This window comes from Meleagris gallopavo, chromosome 20 (genome assembly GCF_000146605.3).
Source record: "Meleagris gallopavo isolate NT-WF06-2002-E0010 breed Aviagen turkey brand Nicholas breeding stock chromosome 20, Turkey_5.1, whole genome shotgun sequence".
Taxonomy (NCBI): Eukaryota; Metazoa; Chordata; class Aves; order Galliformes; family Phasianidae; genus Meleagris; species Meleagris gallopavo.
This window is the reverse complement of record NC_015030.2, coordinates 146,482-169,785: the sequence shown is the minus strand read 5'-3', so window position 1 is coordinate 169,785 and position 23,304 is coordinate 146,482. Positions and strand designations below refer to the sequence as shown.

Below are 23,304 nucleotides of genomic sequence, written 5' to 3'. Positions count from 1 at the left end.
TGCAAAACTTGTGACCTGCAAAACCAGATGTCTGAAACAGAAATAATGACAGGATGATAGGTTAGGACAGCAAGAGTTCACTCTGTTTACTATATAGCCAAAGCCATCAGCTTTCTTCTGACTCACTGTAGGGGCAAGAAAGAGCCATGGGCTGTGAGCGAGCCTATCGTCAATTCAGGGACTGATGTGTTTTGCTGCAGATGTCTTTGTCCTAGAAGTCTGCCAAGTCCTTATATACCTTAGCTTTATGCACTGACATCTCACTGGAGTTTTTAGAAAGCACACTGCCCTTAAACACTTGCCTTCATTATGAAGCACAGCGTGCTCTGGCTCGTTGACAACATCCTTCGCAGGTTGGGGAGATCATTAGGAGTTAAGTGCTCTGTCCCCATTTGCAAAGCACAGTCTTGAGCCAGCTTGGTGATGGACCTTTACTCACAGGCCTGAGAAAAAAACAAGAGGTAGATACCTCTTTTTTATATGATAAAAGCTGTTGTCATTGAACCCTATCCCAGAAAAGCAGATGGCCTGGAGTCAATTTCTTCATAATCTCAAGCAGCTTTTTACAGACTATACAGCAAGGAACAGTAGCCCCATCCTGCTTCAGAAGACCAGGTCAGAAATGAGGTTCTCACCAAACAGGCAGGGTAGCTCTGGTACAGGCTGCCTGGGGAGGTGGTAGAATCTCCATCTTTGGAGGTTTTCAGGGCCTGAGTAACAGATCTGTGGCCTGTTGTTGGCAGTGATACTGCTTGGTGAGCAGCTGGGCTTGAGACTAATCAGTTCCAACCTGTCCTCTCACCACTATTTGCTGTCTCACTTGTTGCAGTGGCGTTGCTGTAGAGCAAAGAATATGGTTTACAGAGCAGCAGAGAATAGAAGAGTGGATAGAAGAGGGATTTCTGTATTCCAGTTCTTGCTTTAGGGAGCACTTGAGTTCTGTTTAGATGAGTGGGTAAAATATATAAACGACTTTAGAAAGACCAATTAGAGTCTAAAGCTCCTCGCTAAAGTAGTCCTAAACTCAAGTGATACTGAAGCAGGGCGGGCTTGCTCTTGTTTGTCATACTGCACTCAAGATCCATGCATTTCTGAGCCTCCCATGCCTTCCATGAAGTCTGTAGCCCTTTGTGAGACAACAGTATTCTCCTGCAGCACGTATAGAGACACTGTACAGGGACAACTCCAGCTTACCTGGTGTTCTTGGCTGGCTCAGTTTCTCTCAGTCTGCTCAGGCAGAATATGCTACTGCATGAAAATCTTTTGTGTGGATATTACATTTTCTTAATTTTGATTTTTTTGTTGTTTGTTTTTTGTTTTTGCTAAAGTTGGGATATACTGTGGTGTCATGTTAACATTGCAGATGTCTGCACTTCCTCAGAGTGAACTGTTTGCCAAGGAAGTGTGACACCTGTAGTGTCATTCAGGCCTCAGACAAAGCAGAAGTTCGATGCAACCTCCAGACTTTTCAGTTGAAGCAGGTGATGGAGCCCCATCCAGCCCCGGCAGGACAGTGTTTTGATTACATCTGACTGATTGGCTTTGACCCTTGTTCCTGAAACATTGGTAGTTCAGGACATAGGCAGCTTGTTCAGTCTCATCTTGGATACGTGCTTTTTTCTTGACTTTAATGCAGGGTTGATGCTGCTGCGCCATACAGTCACCTCAAAGTCACATTTGGCATTTGAGGCCTGCTGTTTAACACTGGGATAGCACCTTGACACTCAGAGATTATTCCTTGGCTTTGAGCCTATGGGTATGTCAAAGATAATATGCTATAAAACCACTGTCCCTACCTTTCCTGTGACAGTTTCATAGACTGGACATCTCACTGATAGCACCTGCTGGTTTGTCTTAACTGCTTGTTTGTCTTGTCACTGCTGCAGCTGCTACTACTGGCAGTGTTTATTATGGGGACATGGTGCCAGCATACATCTCTGTCACAGAGTTTCATGTCCCTCCATCCCAATTTGCCACCTTGGCACCATTTTTTCAGCAGCAGGACCTAGATCTCTTTTCTATTGAGATCTTTTCTTTTGTGTGGATGCAGTGTAAAATTAGTCTCTGTTGTAGCCAAATGATGAATGTGTGCTGGAGTACCCAAGAGATATAACTGTTAAGTTGCACAAGCATGGTAATGTGCAGGCTAGTAGCTATGTTCCTAGAAACTAGCTGTGCTCCTGGTTGGCTTCTAGCTTCTCCCAAAAAGTTAAAGGTATTTTACTTACCATTACCCACCAGTAACAGCTGATGCAAAATTCTTGGCTGGTGAGATTGTAATGATTTCACGTATCTCCCAGGAACCAGTTGTCTCTTTATTACAATGAATGATAAAAAACTATTTCAAGATCTTGTCAAGTCTTCACATATTCTTTCAGTTCTTTTCTTTGAACCACATGTGCAGCAGCTTCCAGATAGTGACTCACAAAGGGGCTGCCTGACTGTATGTTGACTTACTATGAAACCACTATAGGAGTGACAGCCATTGTTCCCACGTGAATCTGGACTCAGGTAAAAGAGAAGGGACACTGCTAACCCCATCAGGAAATACTATAGACCTTATGCATATTGCTTTCCCCTGTGATTTTCCAGCTAAGATGATCTGAAATGATGCTTTATCTCATCCACCAGGTGTGGAGCAAGAGACTGAGGGGGATCAGGAAATGCTGCTTTGGGTGCTGATGGCAGTAATGTCTCCCAGGTAGTGATGAGCATTCTTTCTGCTAGAATGTGCATGTACACTGCACATCTTATCAAACGGTACTGGTAATTTCTTCTTGTTGGACAGAGATCCGTCATCAGCAAGAATGATGAAGTGTAAGCTGTTTTTTGATAGATATATCATGAAAAGCAACAGCTCTGGGATCCATCCATACAGACCAGCAGAGTGTGGTTTTTGAGTGCGCCTACAAGAGAAGAATATTAGAGATTACCCACCTAAGTGCCACTGTGTTTGGTCTCAGCCAGATGCCAAGCATAGTCTATATTAACCTCATCTGGATGGATGCAACGGGGGATTCCAGTTAATGCACAGATTATTGCAAACTGCAAGATTCTGTATTAGGGTACATGCCATGGTTAAACATGCCAGTAAGTCACTAGATGGAATAGCAGAGAACTTTTTGAGGCAACAAAGTGTTAAACAGTTGGTCAAACAGAGTAGTTCCCACCCATCTGAGGAAGGAATATTTGCATGCCCATGGGAGTGAGAAAGTCCTTATTTTAATGAAAACAGATGACCGAACTGTCTCTTGGACAAGGAAGGAGTACTGTGAGATTCAAAGTGAAAGATTAAATCTATCTGAACCCCTTTCATACAGCCTGAGAAGGAGACTTCTGGAGCCAAAAAGTTTCCCAAAGCGCTCTGATGAGTGTATGCTTAGATGCAGACTTTCTTGTGGAGGGCTCTCCTTACTAGATACAGCAAGGTATAAGCTATGCTTGGAGAAAGCAGCTGTGTACTACCATGCCAGAAGAGGATAGTGTTTCAGAGCGGTAAGGGAATGAAACAGAACCTTCTAGGTTTTTAGTCTGAGTGATTTAACTGTAATTTTCCTTTTTTTTTTTCACTTCTGTCTTTTGCAAACATCTGTAACTGCTTTGCTGAAACAAGATGTTCTGAATAAAGTGTTTCAGTAGGATCACACATTAACATGGCTGCACTCGAAGGTGAGTTTGGGGCAACTGGATAACAGCAAGGCATTGTTCACTGGAAAGCACAGTAGATGTTTCATCTGAGGGACCTCAACTGGATGCTTTCTGCTTAGTCCCCTCAGTGCCTTCTGCTGCATGGAGTATGTGAAAAGCTGGCACTGAAGGTGCAGATCTTCTGACATGCAGCAGAATGCTGGGACATCTGCTTGAATGGTAAGGGTTCCTAGGTGCCTTGTTACACTGGGCTATACTGAAAATTTAATTTTATGTCTGCTCTATTTCAATCCTTCTGTCAGAGAGAACTTCAGTTTTCAGTCCCAAAGTGAAGTATCTGACTTTAGTTTATGTGTGTCCTCACGGATGTCTCATATCTCCTGTTACCAGGCTCTACAAAGCTTCTTGTTCAACAATAAAACACATGAAATTGTCCTGGGAAGGTGTCCATGGTCACCGTCTGTGATCGACCAAAGGCAGTTTCACTCCCTAAGTGCTTCTGAAATGCCCTTTGGGGGTTTCCTTCCATTTTTCAATAGTAGATTCTGGGTCTGGATCGGAACCATCTTTTCAAGTCAAGGGTGTCTTCTCCAGGCACTGAGGCACCAAAATTGTCTAAAGATTGGAGATATGTATTTTTCTCTTTATTTTAAATAAGTTAGAATATTCTTCCTACCAGGGCACTTCTCTGTTATTTGCACTGTGCCTCCTACCCACTGAGGCCGAGCCAGGCAGTGAAACTGAAACAAAGGGAAGAAGTTATTTAATTCTGCTAATTCATGCAGAAGCTTCAGAGGATAAACTAATAATAAGTAGAAAAAGCAAATAACTGCCCAGTGGGAGGAGTGGGAGATGCTAGTGTGCTTTCACAGGTAGTGATATGGGGGAAAGTGGCCAGAAAGTGAGTGGAAGGAAGGGTGAACTGTCTCCACGTTAGAGCATCCAGGAAATACTCAGCTCTCCTTGCCTGGGGCCCTGCTTGCAGTTTGTTTGAGGTCTGCCTTGCCCATGTTCCATACATGCCCTGGGGAGCCTGTCCAGCTGCTTCCATCCACAAATGCAGCTGCTCAGCCTCTGCCTACAGGATGCTGTCTCTAATCCCACTTCTGCCAGAGTCGAGAGTTACCCCAACTTGGCCTGCCACAAGACACCTAAACGCTAGTGTTAGGAAGTGGTGTTTTTTTTCTTTTTAACTTCAGTACTGAGGTTAGGAAGTAAATGTAACATTGCATTTTTGGTTGAAAGGTGCTCTACCAGGTCTGAAGCCCATAAAGATCCCAAAGCTTCTGCTTCATTTTTATGTGTGTTTATTGCTATTATGCATATGCCCTGTGGTCATCCTTGTATGTCTCTCATGCATGAGGTAGAGGACAGTCACTTAACTCAGCCATATGCTAACCATATGTGGAAGGTCCAGGTATTGGGTTCACTGTCTATCAATTTAACTATTGCATTTGGATATCTCCCGAGTGACAGACATGTCCTTCTCTTGCAGCACTCCAGCTGTCATATGTGCCCGATTATTTGCCCTGCCACATATATCTCAGAACGGCGTAGACTGGGTCTATTCACCTAATTCAAAGTTGTGGCTGAGCCCTGGGATGGGTGAGAGCACAACATAGCTTCCATCACATGCTCACCATGCTGTGGAGCTGCAGGGCGAAGCATCACCTCACAGAAGGTGAGCACTGGCAGAAGCAGGCTTTCTTGGCAAGGTCACGGCGGTTTTAGCACTTCCATCACTAAGAAGTAACCTGATGAGGCAGGCACCCTCTCAGATGGCAGGATTGTGGCTAAACATCTGTGCAGCCTCCAGGCAGGGCAAACACCCACATGCAGCAGGGCAGCTCTGTTACAGGAAGTCAAGTCTTAAAAACAGCAAAGGCAATTTGAAAGCTGGCTGGTGGAAAAGCAAACTAAATAGAAGAAAGACTCTGTGAAGTTACTATAAAGATGCTGCAGAACTGCTGGGAGAATCATATTCAGAAGAGTGGTTCTCAATGGCCCCTTGTCAAGGGAAGTTAGCACTGAAGGAAATCCTGCAGGGACTTCCCTAGGCTTCGTTCTAATCAGTATTTCCAGTAATGAATGGCATGTTGACATTGAAAGTACTTATTCAAATGTTAACTTTAAATGAAGCTGGGAGAGAACATTGTGTACTGCACAGAACAAGCTCAGAATTCAGAATCATGATGCTGAAAGAGTAAGAAACTGCTCAGTAAAGATGTACTTAAGACGGGAGATTTCATCAGAACTGATTAAGTGACAAAGGCAGGCAATGGAGCAGTTTACAGACAAAGATGCAGAAGCTTTGGAGTATCTGAATCTGAGTGCTGGCTAGCAGGTTTGTGCTGTTACAAAAACAACCAGTATTTTCCATTGTATAAATAGGAGTGTTGTCTGTGAGAGTAATCCTTTAACTTTACATGGAAAGTATAAAGCTACTGTTGGAATGTTTTATCTTTTTTTTTGGATTCTACACTCTAAGAAAAATGTAAGCTAGCTATATAAAGCCCAGAAGAAAGCAGCAAGGAAGATGGGAAAGCGTGGCCTGTGTGTGCGTGTTAAGAGGTTGAGTCTGCCCAGTCAGTCCGTGGGCAGCAGCAGCAGCCCCCTAGCCAACTCAGTTTTATAGCTTTTCCGCGCAATGTCAGTGTCGTATGTTGCCCAGTTTGGGTCAGTTGTCCTGGTTCTGTTCCCTCCCAGCTCCTTGTGCCCCCCAACCCTCCCCCCACTGACAGGACAGTTCAAAAAGCTGAAACATGATTGGCTCTGTGCAATGCAGCAACAACTAAAACTTCAGCATGTTATCAGCACTGTTTTTCTCCTAAAGCCAAAGCATTGCACAGAAGAAAATCTATTCTGTCTCAACTGAAGCCAGGACACTAGGACAAGGAGCAGAAGCTATACAAGTTTTGGTGCAGTGGAGTTCTGGGCTGCTCCCTGTGTGAGCAGAACAGCAGTTCTGCTCCTTCGTCCTGAAAAAAGGTGTTGGATGACCAGTTCCAGTCTGACAAATTGCCTTTCCAAACACTCCTGGCACTGCTACACCAGTCAGCAGCCACCACTTGTCTCCTTCCCCACACTAAACAGAGGGTAGTTTTTTAGATTCACCAGGCTTTATTTTTGTTTATAGCTCAAGCTATTCAGATATGGGAACTCAAGATACACATTCCCATATCTGGGAGGAAATGAGATTTTAGAGACAAGTAACAAGATTCTTACAAGCCTTCAAAATACAGTAGAAGCTGCCACTATTATTCTCCCACAGCTTCATGACCTTCCACATGGTGCTACACGGTATGGATTCTCCCAGTACCCAGTTCAGGCCACCTGGCCTGGCTCTGCCCCATCCCCTGCCCTGTGCCATCATGGCCACAGCTCTTCCCCACTGAGTGGCCTGACCTGCCCTGTCTCGGCTGAAACCAGGACAATATCCACCCTTTATTCCATATCATTTATGTCATACTCAGGCCTCACCCTTTCCCATACATCTCCGTTAATTACAGATACGGTCTTTGGGCCATCCCTCTAAATTGTCTGTTGAGTTCATTTAGTTCATGACTCTGGACAGTCTTTCAATGCAGGATGGATGATGCATGGTGCTGGACTGTTGCATGCTGAAGCCATTTCTGTTTTGGAGTAAAAGGTCAGAATTCATTAATTTGGATGATTGTTACTGTAATATCGTTGATTATGCAGCAACCATAGCAACCATAGTAGTGATGATTTGCACTATTATATAATTATTATTGGCTGTTCTCACCCAGCATCAGATCCCCTTGAGGTTCACACCAGGTTTCCCTGTTCTTCTACATTACTCACCACGTGCATCCAGGTCCTTGAGCAAAAGCCCATGGATGGGCTTGCCTTTGCCTGTGGCAGGAATAACCCAGTCAGTCTTGCCCAGCATGTTTTTCATGTCTACCACAGGAACTTTATCTGCTTATAGAAGTTTGATTGAGCAGGGCCAATTCTATTGGCAGATCCCCAGATGCTGACTAACTAAGTGGCTTTTGCAGAATGTGTGTCCTGGTGCTTGAATGTTGCAGTACCCATCGATCTCAGTTTTTAGTAGTTTTCAGTTGTTTTTAACAGTCCATTGTACTGTTCAGTTTTCCCAGAGGTGAGTGCATGATAGGTGATGAGATACACCCTCTCAATGCCATGCTCTTAGGCCCAGGTACTATGAGGTTGTTTGGGAAATGAGTCCCACTGTCTCACTCAGTTCCTTCTGGGGTGCTGTGTTACCTCAAGACTTGCTTTTCGATGCCCAGGATCGTGTTTTGGGCAGAAGCATGCAGCATGGGTTATGTTTCCAGCAATCTGGTGGTTGCTTCCACTGTTTGTAAGCAGATGGTGCTTGCCATAATGGGTTTGTGGGAGTGTAATATAATCCATCTGCCGGGCCTCCCCGTATTTATATTTCTATTGTTCTCCATACCAAAGAGGTTTTATGGACTTGGCTAGCCTAATTATAGCACATGTATCATGTTCATCCATAACCTGTGCAGTAGTGTCCATGGTCAAGTCCACCCTCAATTCCGAGCCCACCTATATGTTGCATCTCTTCCTTGATGACACTTACGTGATGTAACTTTACAACCATGTTCTCTACCCCAAGCAGCAATGTCTTTCCATAGTGCAGCAGCCCAGATGGGTTTGCCTCTTCACTGCCAGTTGTTCTGCTTCCACTTCTGTAAACACTCCCATAGTGCATTGGTGACCATCCATAAGTCAGTGTAGAGGTAGAACACTGGTTAAGTTCTCTTGTTCAGCAGTATCTAAAGCCAGCTGGATGACTTCTGCAAATTGGCTCAATTTACCTTCTCCTTCAGCAGTTTCTGCAGCTCATCATGTAAGACTGTTCAGCAGCCTTCAACCTCTGACACTTTCCCATGATGTGACAGGACCCATCAGTGAACAGGGCATATTGCTTTTCATTCTCAGTGCATGTCACCTTCTCTGGTGATATTCCAAAATCCTTGCCTTCAGGCTAGCCCATAGTCACTTCCAAGACTCCTGGGTGTCTGGTGTTTTCCTGTTCAAGCCTGATGTATGACAGTGCAACCAACCCACTTACTGCACACAGCATCAGTTCAGTGATGGACGGAGGGGACCCTGCATTTGAATGTCCAGCCCAGCACAGACAGGGTGACAATAGGAGCTCAGGCCCCTTCATATGATGCCAGTATCTCTTTTTCAGTTGGATTATAGCAGGCCTTGGTTCCTTTGTATCTCAACTCCAAAACCCTAGGGATTGACCTTGAGTCTCCCCTGAGGATTTCTGCCAGAGACTCCAGGTGGAGCCATTCTGCCTGGCTGTGGTGTAGAGCATGTTTTTTACATCTTCTCCTGCCCAGACTGGCTGAAGGTCTACTGCATGAACTATCTCCTGTTTAATTTGCTCAAAAGCTGCTGTTGCTCAGCGAGGGCCCCATGTGAAATTTTTGTGGGTCACTTGATAGGAATGGTAATCTGGAATACGCGTTCTCCAAAAACCCACAAGACCTAAGAAAACTTGTGTTTCCTTTTTGCTAGTTTATAGCTATTTTATTGATAACATCCATGGGGATCTGATGACATCCATCTTGCCATTTTATTTCTAAGTACTGGATCTCCTGTGTAGGTCCCTCAGCCTTACTTTGTTTTATGGCAAAATTGGCTTTCAGGATTTGGATTATTTTCTTTCCTTTTTGAAAAACTGCTGCCCTACACGATGACGTTGTCAGTGTATTATAACTGTTCATAAGTTATATAAGTTATATATAACAATATAAGTTGTTCCCCTGTGCTAGGGAAGTGTGGATCAGTCCATGGGAAATAGTTGGGTTGTGCTTCCACTCTGGGACAGTCAATTCCAGCTGTACTGGATGCCCCATCAAGTGAAAGCAAACTGTAGTCTGCACTCTGCTGCCAGAGGAACTGAAGAACTGATATCACACTGGTGATATCAGTTGTGGCTGCCTTTGAGTGTAGTTTATATTGGAGTTCTAGCATGTTTGGTACAGCAGCACCAAAGTGGTGTGACTTTGTGACTTCATTCAGGCCACAGTAGTCTGCTGTCAGCCTCCACTCTCCTTTTGACTTTTTCACTGGCCACATGGGATTAGTGCAGTGAGTCTTACTGATTACTCTTTGTTTCTCCAGTTGACGATTCAGCATATGGATGGGAGTCAGGGAGCCCAAGTTGGTGCAGTACTGCTGCTGGCACACTGTTGTGGTAGTGATCGGCACCTGTTCCTTCAATCTTAGCAATCCCACAACAGAAGAGTCCTCTGAGAGACCAGGCAAGATGAACAGTCGCTCAATGTCCTCCATCTCCAACTTAGCTATACCAAAAGCCCACCAGTACCCTTTTAGGTCCTTAAAGTACCCTCTCCTGAGGTAATCTATACCTAGGATGCACAGAGCTTCTGATCCAGTCGCAGTGGGCTTTTGCTACTTATTTCCAGTCAAGCTCACTTCGGCCTCCAGTATAGTTAGCTTTTGGGATCTGATCCATCTCTCACTTCAGAAATACAGATAGATTCTGCCCCTTTATTGCTTAGTGGCATTAGAGTACACTGGTCACCAGTGTCCACTACAGCCTTATATTCCTCTGGTTCTGATGTGCTATGTCATCAAATCCACATGGTTCAATAAACCCACTTGTCCCTTTCGTCCATCTGGCCGGTTATTGTATTCAACACTCACTTCTCATGAAGGCTTATTATCTACTTCAGAAATAGGATCAGACCATCTTCTTTATCTGGGAGACCGCCTACTGGAAACTGGAGCAGCCATTATCCTGGAAGAATCCCCTTTTTCAGTTTTATTCCTTGCAGTTCACATGGCCTCTAGGGTTGGTGATTTTCCATCCCACTCTCTCATATCCTCTTCATGGTCACGCAGGTAAAACTACAGGATGGCATGTGGTGTGTAACCACTATATTCTCTCTCTCAAGCATAGGAATGCATACTTCTTATAGCTGAGATACTGGTCCATCCAGGTCAGGAGCAAAGCGTATTGCCTTTGAATTGGTTGATCTCTCCAGACAGTTTCTCCACAGCTGAGGCACAAACCTGTAGGGAGAAAAAGATATTTTTTTCATATTGTTGAAGTAACCCAGGTAGTTCATCCACCATTGGATTTTCTTCATCTTTCCAGGTTACTGCTGCTAGTGTGTTGGCATACAGTGATAGTGCACTACCTACAAATTTCCATCACATATGTTGTGGGCATGTGATGTCATCTGGAATTTGAGATTAATGATTGTTCAGGTCAGTATTATACGTCACCTCCATTTTCCATAGTGCTCCACTTGCCTAGGTAACATAGTAGATCTTTATTGAAAGGACATCTTTCCTTCTTGGCTGACGGGAGTCGCCTTCATAGAGTAAAGGCTTGTGTCCCTTTTCCAATTGTTTTGTCAATGCCCTGTTCCCTATACAGGGATCCGAGCTGCCCAATACGTCCAGACTAGGCCCTGTTATGCCAGCACTAGAGCAGCGAGGTGACAGTGTTCTTGCCTGGATGACAGCTGAAGTCTTTTCACATATCTTGCAGCTCACCCATAGTTATCGGTCAATTATTGCCTCCTTTGTGAGTTTTGACTTCCTCATCCTGTCCCTGTGGTAAAAAGACAGGATATGGAAAACACCCTTATGCTTAATTCCTAAACTTCTGAGCCAAAATGACTCCTTCCCAACCTCCCTCCCCTCCCCTGCCATCTCTCCAATTCATTTTTTTTTTACTTAGAAGAAAACTGGAACACGGGAGCTTTTCTTATTTCTTCCTCATCAAATTTGTGCTGACCTTTGTGTCGGCATCACCTCACCAAAGACTGGTGGTTTCCATCTGCACTTCGCCTGGGCTCAGAGTTCTGATCCAATGTTGACCTGTTGGGATAAACTCAAGTCCCAGCCTGGTGAATACCCCAGTGCTCTATGCAGACTCCTCTATCTCTGTCTGTGACTCAGGTGAAGAGTTGTGCTGTGTGGTCTTAATGAAGAGAAGCTATTAAGTGTTTAAATGAATTGCTGCGTACCCCTGTTTGGTCCTTACAGCCCGTGCCCCTTTTACCAATTTGGCTGAGATTGCTTACTGCTCCCTTGCAGCAAGGATGTCCCTTCCCAACACATGTACCATTGCAACAAGTCAGCCAGAAGCTCTGTTGTTCTGCTGGAATTACATTAAACGTGTTTCTCCAGGTTGGTCAGAGTTGCAAAATCACAATGTGTGAAGCTTTCAAAAACTTTCATGTACATGAGCTGAAAGAAGGACTGAGAATAGGAAGAAATCTTGTCTGGGACAGAGTACAAAATAGTGCTAATGTTTACATTCAACCATGAGCGCATCTGAACAACCTCTGGGTGATGTGGAGGCTGGTGCACATGAGATGAAATAATTTCTGCCCTGAGTATCTCCCATCTGGCAGTCAAAGAATTTGCATGTTGATATTTTGTGGAGTTGGCTTCTAGCTTGCATTTTCAGAGCCCAAAGCAAGAAATATAGCACTGTTCTCTTCTGCCCACATTTCTATACAGTGCATCGGATTTGGTTCAGGCAGTGATAGGATTGCTGATGCCTGCATGCAGTTTTCTAGGGATGAGCCTGTCCCCTTTTTCAGGGCTACACTGGTATCATCTGAAACAAGCATATATTTCTACAGTAATTCCTAGTACAGTATTTTCTTACTCATAATAATTGTAGTTCTGCATTGTGATTTCAAATGAGAAGAGATATGAATTGAGGCACAAGGAGACACGATGGGGAAGATAAGTGAAGGGACCAAGAAGCTAAACTTAAACAGTCAAGATGGAAGGATAGAGGTGCTATCTGGTTTCTAATAGGTGTAAGGAACTGTGTACTTCACACAGCCTCTGAAAACTATCTTCAATGCATAGACAATATTCATCCATCTTTAAGAAAATTGAAGAGAGAAATCTCCTCTTCTTTGACTTTCACTTAATCCTCTTTTTGATAGGAAATTGTTCTAAGGCACTGACTGAATTGTGCTGGCATAGCAGAGGAGAATGCACATAATCTGTAAAGGCATGTGGAAAAATTTCCAGGCTTCATAGCATGGTGACATTGGTGTGTTTTTTTGAGTGGAGAACCCTAGAATTACTTTGCTGTGCAAAGTTTGAATGCAGCATGTGTTCAAAGTGCACAACTACTATGTGGTCAAGCATATGGTTGCTCAGTGTTTTGGGAGTGGTTTACTACTGTGTGTGGGTGGTAGATTCAGCTGGAAAATATTTGATGATGCTGAAGAAATTCTCTGATGTACTGCAGCTGTAGTACCTCTTGTATTAGTCAAACAATGCACTCCAGCTACCTTACCCATTACATTAAAGATGACATATACTTATGACACAAGTGCTTGTGTGGCTTGCTGCCATCCTGCATTCTCAGCTAAGGTCAGCTTTTCATGGTGCATCCTTATTTCCAGGCTTTTATTGTCTGTGGTGTTACATTCCCATTTACTGAACAGCTTTTTGTCTCTTGGAAAGCACAAATTTTACTTTCACATTATCTTCATCATAATTAAGACCCATTTATTCTCATCATCACAAAAACAGTCCTTGAGAGGAATCTTGAGAAGTCAAGGACTTCAGAAACTCAGGAGACTGTTCTCTATTTGCCTGAAAGAGTACATATTCCTTAGTATCCTCCTGGTTCTACCAGCCAGCTTTTCTGCTTCTGTTTTCTTAGGTACCCATTCCTACTTATTTTGTTTTGGCATTAACCTTTATTTCACTGAAGCTCCTAATTCCTGGCTGGCCTCTGATCCAGCTGTGCAACCATTGCAACCTGTAGCCTGCCTACCAACCTTAAGAGAATCAGAAATAGCATGTTGCACTTTTCCAGACAATGCTTGAACACTAGCTGAAAACTCATTGCCATAAAGGTATCACATTTCCATTGCAAAAGTAGTGTTCAATGACCTTAAGCATCCTACAGCTGGTGAATAGCTGGATTCCCTCCATCAAGGATCCTGTTAACTTTGTCTTGTAAGGATGTTTCCCAGTGCACCAAACCACTACCTGCTAAAGCATCTCAGTCTGAGTGGTGAAGAACTGACACATCTAAACCCCCTTGGAATCCACAGCAAGAAGCTGCAATGCTCTTTATCCTAGTTGCACTTTATCCATAGGCCACTGTCGTGTGAATGGTGCCTAGCACAACATGTACAAATAAGACATAGTCATAGTGGTTATAGTCACGTTTTATGCAATACCATTGCCATTAGGACTCTTCTTTGGTCAGAGAATATACATGGAAACTCAAAGGGACTTATGCATGTTTTGAGGTTCTCCATCCTAAAATTTATCATCTGCTAAATTTATGTCTCATAGCTTCTATGCAGTGCCAGAGCTGAGAGCACTGTAACCTTAGGATGCCACAAGCTCAACTATTCTTTCCTAAGGTACATAATTTTTAAGTATTGTAAGTGGATAAAAAGGATTAAATTAAGAAGCACCAGGTGTAAAGGAAGCCTCCTTGTTGCACTTTAATAAGCCACAGCTTAATTAGAACATGATAGCATTTTTAATACTGCTGCATTTCACTGGGTAATTGGAAGAGACTAAGCAAGAGAATATTGTGACCTGTAATCTCACATTTGCTTTTTCACTGGTGCTGTTGTGAGAAGGGGAAAGAACTTGTTGAATATAGGGATTGGCCAGTGTCTAGACAAAATGTATACAGAATCCATCTGAAATATTGGTTGCTATGCCTCAAATAAGAGATGGAAGGAACATAACGATGACCTACTCTTGTACTTGTTCTACCTAGTAATTTTCCGTCTCTTTGAGGGAGTTTGGAGGGATTCAGTCTGTAGGTTGAGGTTTTTCTTTTGTATTTCACCAGCCATAGGGAACACCTGCTCAAAAACTTATGGACTGCATTCGAGACACTCTGGAAGCAAGTAAGAGATGACAGGCATTGTTATTATGTCTTTTCTATTGTGTGTCTTCTCTCCTACTGATAAAACCTACCGGTGACAGTCTCCCTCTGATACACTAACCTGCCCTGATAAAGTGGCCTAAATCCTAGAAAATCTAAGCAAGTCACTACCAAGCTTACAGTATTGCAATATCAGGTTTGCTTTTGTGCGTCATGGTCTTTGCAAAAGGAGGATATGTTACAGGTCCCCATGCTCATTTTAAAAGATACTTTGAAAGATGAAATAAGGACTTTGTCAGTAGCTTTTCCCATGCAGTTGAGGTAGTAGCAACATTCCTATCAACACAGAAAATTTCAAGAAATTTTGTTTCCACTGCAATGTTGAGAACCATTATTTTGAGAATAAAAGCTATATTGCAGCCTCAGTCTCTGCATTGAAATGCCTGTAGCAATTGAGTTGGATGTGAGATCTGAGACTGCAGCTCCTGCTGAACTAATTCATGTACTACATCAAGCTCTAATTTCAGCACTTAAAAGATTGAATCTCATAGTTCATGCAGGTGCAGAGAGATTTGCATCTGTCATTCTGCGTTCTTTTCCTGTCCCTTTAAATTAAGTATGAAGATGGAAGTGAAGATCAGGGCCTTGGAAGGCCCATGGGCTAGTGTTACCTTGGCGAGCAATGGGAACACAGCGTGTAGAGGACAGTGCTGCCATGCAGAATCTCATGCACAGGGTGGTAGGCTGTGCCCTTTAAGCCGTTGTTACCACAGCCATGTACTGCAGGGCTCAGTGGGTCAAGATGTTAGAGCACAAAGAAGAAACAGCTGCTGTGATGAACTGGGAGATCAGAAAGGGAGAGCCAGAATCCAATTGTGCACTGTCTCTGTGAACTGGTGAGACCTCCTCATTCAAATTATATGAAATCTCCTTGTGCTATACGTTCTCTATAGAACAGAAGAAAAATATTTTCATTATACTCTCATTCACCTATTCCTTCTGCTTCTAAAGTGTTGAATGTTTTACCCTGGTCTTAGGGCATTACAAATCATTTCCCCTCCTTTCACGCACAACCCTATATGTTTCCTCTGCCTTTCCTTAGGGCTGTTTTCCCCCTCTCACAATATCAAGGAGTGAAGCATCCTTAAGCCTTTTCTGACTCATCACAAATGAGAGGAACATCTTAGCAAGAAAGGCAAAGATGCAAGAGCACTGACAGCAGTCTGTCTCCTTCTGCTTGGTGAGGTGGCCTCCAATCAAAGCCAGGTGAAGCATGGCAGTGCCAGGTGGCCTGGAGGTTTGGACTGTCGAATGCGGTGCTGTGCAGTTAAAGAAAACCTGTTTTCAGAGCAGGCGTGTTTACACTCCCTTTGACTCACAGGTCCAACCAAATTTTGGACTATAAGGAGCCACAAACAGGCAGCAAACCTTGCCAGAAAGGCAACACAGCAGGACATAAGCAATTCAGGACATTCTTCGAATGCGCTGATGGTAACTTCCTTCTCGAAGAGACAGAGGAACCAGCAAGTAGGTGCTCTGCTGGACCTCATTCTCATCAAATGGAGAAGTTGACGCAGAATGTGAAGCTCAAGGCCAGCCTTGGCTGCAGTGATCATGAAATAGTAGAGTTTAAGATCCTTAGGGCAGCAAAGTGAGCACACAGCAAGCTTACTACCCTGGGCTTCAGGAGAGCAGATTTGGTCCAGTTCAGGGATCAGCTGTCCAGTGAAGTTCCCACTGACTAGATAAGAGGAAACATAACACCCATTTTTAAAAAGGGAAAAAATAAGAGAGGGCTCTAGGAAGACCTTATGATGGCCTTTCATTACTTAGAATTGGCCTACAAGAAAGCAAGCTAAGGACTCCAGGGAGTGTAGTGTTAGGACATAGGGTAATGGCTTTGACCTAGAAGTTAAAGGGGAGATTGAATTCGATGTGAAGAGGAAATTCTTTACCCAGAAGCAACGAGGCCCTGGCACTGCTGCCCAGAGAAGTGAGAGTCGCATCCCTGGAAGTGTTCAAGGCCAGGCTGAATGGAGCCCTGGGCAGTCTGAGCTAGTGAGTGGCAGCCAGCCCATGGCAGGAGCTGGTGCTGGAAGGCTGTAAGGTCCCTTCCAACCCAACTGTTCTGTAATTCTCTGATTTCACTTTGAGTAAGTGGCTTTCTACTGCCTTGCTTTTAGTAATTAATTTACAAATATCTCCTATGCCTCCATTTCAGGCCTGTAAGACTTCTTTCTGTTCACAGAGCTCCTTCACAGTCCAGAGAGTGACAAAGAAACTAGTAATTATTTTTTCCACTCTCTGACTAAACAGAATAATTATCATGTGACTGATAAAGGAGAATAGAACTTGTCAGTTTTCATCTGCCAGTGCTACATTACACTCTATTCATAGAGTAAGAGGTTTTAGCTTGTTGCTGTCATCTTGTCTGGAAGATTGGATGGGATATAAAATACTGATTGATACTGAATATATTCCTAAAAGGAAAGCCCATTGTTCACCACAGGATTACAGCTAGTTTTCCAGGATCAAAATCTGTATTTGATAATCTGGTTCAAGCGGATGTCTTGGCTGTATTAGACAAGATGCTCTCTCTCACCAAGTTTTCTCTTTGTGGTTGTGGAAAAACATCATTTTTTCCCTACACGTGTTCACTTCTAATAATGACTAAACTGCCGAGAAATTCATAATGTTGCAATTTCATCTTGGCAAATGTGATAGCTGTGGCTTGCAGAAGGTGGTAGCACAGCAGTACAAGCAGTACTGGTTTAGGATCATTCTACTTGTTCTTGTGCAACTGCAATATCACTATTAATGTGTGCACAGAAAGGGATTTTCTTTCATCTCAGCTTTCATCTCAGCATCTCAGCATTCTTTCATCTCAGAAAACAAGAGAGGTTTAAAACATTCTTCTTGTTCTTTTAATTTCCTGTCCAATAAAACTGTTCTATTTTATACTTTTTTTTTTTTTCCCAATATGCATTGTTCTACAGTCAACTTCTGTATTTTGAAAATATTCTGCTAGCTGCTTTGGATCACATTCACAACTATGCTAACTGCTGAGCAATGGACTTGTACGTACAAAATTTCTGCCTTCAGGTTATGTATCTGGAGTTTTTGTATGGCAGACCAGCTCCACAACAACCAGCAGGCAAACCAGAGACCACTTACTAGAAGCAGCTGGGAAATTCTGAACAACTAATTATGTTTCAAATTTATTTGTTAGGTTTAAGTCCATTCCTCTGTCTCAAAAATGCTAAAGCTACGCTTGCATAAAATATATATGAAAGTAACTGAAGTAACTTCTTACTGCTAATGTCCAAGTCAGTTATGATAAAAACATATTACCCTGTGGATTCCATGTTGGCATTGAGTGGACATCACAATCCCTCTGTACAAAGTTGCTCCTAAACTTCCAAGAACTTGTCTTCAAGTCAACTCATTTATAGTATTCAATAAACAACTACTTTAGAATATTAGAAAAAAATACTAAAAATGTGAGAAGCATATTCTACTGTTCACTTTTAAAATACAATAAACATAAATCGGATTTTACCTATTTAACCACATACAGGCATGTTTTAAGCCAAGCTGACTCAGAAAAGACAACTCATATCACTTGATTTTCCTTCTGTTTATTTAACACATTCCAATCCTGCCTCATTGGCCAAGAGTGGAATTCATTAAATCGCTACCCAATTCACAAAAATCTGAGCATAATTTAAATATTTCCTCAGTGATTCATCAAAGCTTCCAGTCCACCAGGCTTTCCACTTGCAAGAGAAAAAAACAGTCAAAATATTTTGATTTGCCAGAAAAATAAGAAGAGAGGGGCAAAGCAAGCAGCAGATGTGTATCTTCAGGGATGTGAGCACCATAGGTTTGGGGGTGCAGCACCTTCGCCCTTCTGGGGTCTGCAGTTCCTGAACTGAAGAATTTGGGATCCCTTTTTCTGAAATGAGGAGCCTAAAGCAACACTTAAGTAAATGCTTATAGCAAAGGAGTTGGAACTAGATGATCTTGAAGGTCCCTTCCAACCCAAACCATTCTGTGATTCTATGACTGTGTTGAAGGCCTTGTGCAAATCCAGCTAGATGACATCAGTTGCCTTTTCTTTGTCCACCAATGCTATCTCTCCATCTCAGTGATGTTTCCTAGTCACAACCTCATGTGACTTAGCTTGTGAGACCAAGAGCAGATAGCAGTCCTCTGGCTTTTTCATGTCTGGTATCCCCTTCCTGATGTCCTGAATGCAAACATGTTGTCACTTGCCAGTTCCCATCCAGAATACTGACATGCAGGATTTCAGGCTTTGGCAAGGTTGGATTGCTCCTGAATGGGTTTTGTGCATCACAGTTTGAAATGAAGTGGTTGATGCTTTGACTTGCTTATTTTCTTAGTTGATATTGCCTGGCAGCCAACAGTATTTATTTTTGTTTGATACCAACATGTTCTATAGATAGGAATGCTGGCTTGGGCTTTATAGCTACACTTTTAGAGAAGCTGCTATTCTCATTCCACTATCTGCCATTTGCAACTTTAATGACATTTTGCAATAAAATCCTCTTTGTTTAGCATATGGCTAAAGACAATTTTGTGTTTGCTAAGAAAATGAGCAAAATGGCTAACTAGAGGAGAAAAGAGGGAAAAAGCAGCAGCAGTCTTTTGAGTATCAAAAGTGGTGTGACATGCATTTGTTACGGGACCCAAGTGGAATTTGCTGGGACAGTAGCCTTTTTTGAGGGGGAAAGTGTTGTAGTCTGTGTTCCTGTCGCTAAACTGTCATCTTTGAGTCCCAGCTGTGTTCCACATGGAGAGCAGGGACAAAGGCAGTCCCTGTCCCCAGACTGTGCTCTGTCAGACTAGCTGCTGTGCCTACACAGGCCACAGGTAGGGCCCAGTCTGGGCTTGCTGTAATCTACTTAGAAGTGCTGCCTGCATGGGTTGTGGCAGCAGCTCACAGTGAGTGAGCATCTTCCACTTGCCACTGATCTCAGCTAGCTGCTGAGGAGTGGGGCTGAGAAGGAAAGGCAAAGGCATGAGGGAGGAGATGAGCACCAGGGGACATAGACACCCTCCTCATGGGGTGCAGCCCTGGAGTGGAGAACACTGAGGGTCAGAGCCATTTGTGTGCCACAGGCACATGATGCTTTTGGTCTCTGTCACCCTTATGCTGCTGTTTCCCTCCAACAGAGACAACCTGGGAGCGGCCAAGCAGTGTGCCTGGGACCCCGAAGAGCCCTGTGACACAGCAGAGCCCAGCAGGTACTGTGTATTGCCATTCCTGAGCACTGCATTGGATGAATCGCCTTCTCTACCAGCCAGCAACGCAAACAAAAATGCTCTGATAGGTGGGATTTGTATTTCATGTACATAGTCCTGCAGCAGAACAATTGTACTTGGGGGTCTTCATTCCAACCCATCCCACCACCCTTTGTTTCCAAACAATGGGTCTCTTGGCTTGCCCCATGTACCTGCTCAGGTCTAAGGTGGTCCTGGGGCGCAGAGGCCAACAGGGGCTGCCAGCTCTGGGGAGCACATCTGCCTCTCCCTCCTGCTTTCTGCAGCTGTGGGAGCAGCAGGTGCAGGGAATGTGGGCTGCCTGCAGCTGCACCCTGCACATCATGTGTGCACAAGGACTCTGTTAACACTTGGTAGCTGCAAGGCTGTCCATTTGGCCACTGGGGGGATCACATAACAAAATCAGCTAAAAAGCTGCAGGGGCTGCACAAAGATAGAGTAAAGCAGAAACTGCATTAGAATAACTGCATTAGCAGCTGACTGTAAACAAGTCTAAAGAATGTCTCCAGCCAATTTTTGGTCAAACTGATGCAGGTCTTCATTGACTGAGCTGAGTGGGAAGTATGCTTGAACACTGTGTGTTTTGTTGTTACCAAAGGCTATAACATAGCTGCATTTATCCCTAATTTGAGCTCATTATTTTCCAAACATACAGCTGTGTATATAAACCATAAACATCTTACAAGCATGCTTTCTTGGCATCAACATCCCATCTCCCTGAAAACCCTGCTTTTTACATACCCTGCTTCTTCAATCACATAATTTTACCAAACTGCAGGCTGCAGGAACTGTTTGGCATTTTGGAGCCTCTTTTTTTGACTCTTGCAACTCATTCAGTCATAACTGCTTATAAAAGCCTCCTGCAGGATGCTGAGGGCAGAATGGGCCCATGGGCTGAGTTTCAGTACAGTATGCAAACTGATATTCAATTACATGACTTGTTTTTAAAATGTGTAATTATACATCTGCAACCTGCGGCAAGCCTGCTCACTTCTTACGTGTCCTTACAGTGAATGGCTATCACATTTCTGGGACCCCGGTACACCAACTAGATTCCACTCACATGAATCTCCGAAAAGCCAGTGGGGACCCCCAGGTAAGTTTTGGGGAAAAAAGTCCAAGCAGTGATATCCAGACAAGTGGATGTCTGCTTAAGCAGACTGGGAGTCTGCTAGAGTAGGATGTCAAGAGGCATTTTATTTAAGAAACTGTCAAATCAGTCAGATTCATTGCATCTAGAAAAGTCACTCTTTGTATTCTACTGATAAAACAGTACAAAATACCAAAATACTTTGAATTTTTGTGTCCTATCGCTACTTTCTGAAAATTCCCTGAGGCCACTTCAGTCACCATTAACAAATGTCCTGCCATTTCAGCCTGAACTCCATGCTTGTCTCCAGCACAGTCCTCTCTAGACAAGAACATCCGCCCATGCCTCTATCTTATCATGTTTTCTTGCAGCCTTCCCTCCCGAAGACATTATTCACAAAGAATTTGAGGGAAACTATTTTCTGAATTACTTCATCCATGTCAGTGTGTCCTTTCACAGGCCCTCCTCTGTGCCTTTCACAGCCCGTGCCGCACCCATCATCACCTTGGGCTAGTGTTCAAGATGCTGACTTGTTGACTGTCTCCCTCATCTGTTTGACTAAATTTTCACTCGATATTTCTGTACTGCTGATTTTACCACTTCTTGTCTCCAGGAGAGTCTTCCCTGCAGATCTGCAAATGCAGCACAGGGCCCTCTTCTAGCTCCTCCTGTGAGATGCTTCATTCCCTGCCAAAACAGCAACAGCTGAGCAGTGTTGCTGGGTTGCACTCCTGGTGAGTTGTGCTTCCCAATCTGCTGGCTGGGAAAAAGGGCACAGGACCTCAGTTCTGTTTCATTTCTTTACTAGCTGCTAGGTTCTTCTGCAAAGCAGCTATTAGAACACTCCCTACAAAATGTGTGTTTTGTGTATAGTTTCCATGCTGAACTGCACTGCCCCAGTGTTCCTCTGAAGCCCTATTTCTTGGTCTAAATTTTATGTTGTCTGCCAACTGCCCACTTTGCTTTTACCATCTCTCTTACCCCTTCTAGGCACTGGCCCTCAGTGCTGTGCACTGCACCAGCAGTGCTCTTTCAGCTGAGCCTGTATTTCTGGGTCCCTTTCCCCATGGATTCATGGCATTTCCCATGACACAGTCTGTCATTTCAGGCTCCATGTCCATGACCAACATCTCTCACTTAACTGACCTGCACTGTTTCCTCTCTGAGCATCTTACACAGGCTGGAGGTGGAACACCAATAGAAATTCAAAACTATTTTAATAACCTCCACAGCTGTTGGTGGACACCTCTGTTCACCCACCTGCTGCATCTCCTTCAGACAACCCAGATCAACTTGCAGGCTCTGACTTCCTTTAAAATAAGCAGTTTAAATTCTTGTGCAACAAATGCCATTTTCTGAAGGTATCTGTTTCATCTACCAGCAAGTCAGAATAACTGACTTCCCCAGAGCTTTATTTCTAATATTCGCTGTTTTTGTGGTGCTGTGTCTGACTCAGGTAAATCTTTTAGACTCAAGTCACCTTTGTGCTCAAATTCACTTTAAAGATACACAGTTTCCATGCACTTCTCAGCTCTGCTGAGCTGACTCAGCCACAGGGCCTACAGGAGTCCTGTTCATGATTTCCTTCATTCACTTCAATGGCCTCCGTCACACTTTCTTTCCATTACTCTTTAATTACCAGTTTTCCCAAACTCAGGTCTTCATTCATGCCTCGAACCTGCACTGGATCTGTAACAAGGTACTGCTGCCATTATCCCTGAGAGCAGCTTGTGTCCGCGCCCATGTGGGAGACAGCTTTTCCTGGGAGCAGTGGATGCTTTTGCAGAAGAGTCTTTAGTGAGGAAAATGTCTGCTGTGTGCAGGTTGCAGGAAGGGGATTTTTCTACAGCCATTCTCCAGACCCCAGACTCTGGCTCAGTTGGGCCAACTCCAGTCCCCATTCCTGGGCCATATCTGTCACAGTGCCATGACTGTCTGTGCAGCTGCTCCCAGCAGCACGGCGTTCTCCTGCAAGAGCCATTTCCAGGCATGCTGCAGGACCTGGGCAGCAGCCACCACGCAGGCAAATGCTCGGGAAAGCCCTGCCACAGCTCTCGGAAACAGGTCAAGGGGGAAAGAGCTACAGCCGAGCACAAAGCGGTGCCGTGCCGGGCGCGGAGCCAGGCCTTGTTTACCACTTCCTAGACGGCAGCGCCGCGCTGCCCGCTCCGATGAACGGTCGCAAACGGAGCGGCAGAACAGCGGCAGCCTTTGGACACCGATCTCGGGCTGCAGCTCAGAGTAAACGCGCTGCTCAGGGGCTGCAGCAGAGTCCCGGGTGACTCAAAGCGTTCCCTCCACACTGCCCCGCGTCATCCGCAGCCGCCGGGCACAGCACGGGGCCGCGGTGGCGGTCCTGAAAAGGGGT

The 23,304-nt window shown here is 44.2% G+C and overlaps 2 protein-coding genes across 4 annotated transcripts in view; both read left to right on the top strand.

Annotated features, from left to right (window-relative positions):
* LOC104913722 (growth arrest-specific protein 7-like) overlaps nucleotides 1-23,283 on the top strand; it is a 35,451-nt gene extending 12,168 nt beyond the window's left edge. For 2 of the 3 annotated variants that reach the window (XM_031556292.1, XM_031556291.1), the window contains exons 3-4: nucleotides 19,739-19,810; nucleotides 20,857-23,283. In XM_031556292.1, coding sequence (XP_031412152.1) covers nucleotides 19,739-19,810; nucleotides 20,857-21,026 — 242 coding nt within the window. In that variant the 3' untranslated portion in view covers nucleotides 21,027-23,283. The remainder of the gene's footprint in view (nucleotides 1-19,738; nucleotides 19,811-20,856) is intronic. The other variant, XR_004161699.1, reaches the window with a different exon arrangement.
* LOC104913726 (myosin-7-like) overlaps nucleotides 1-23,304 on the top strand; it is a 448,286-nt gene that overhangs the window by 333,968 nt on the left and 91,014 nt on the right. The window lies entirely within an intron of this gene.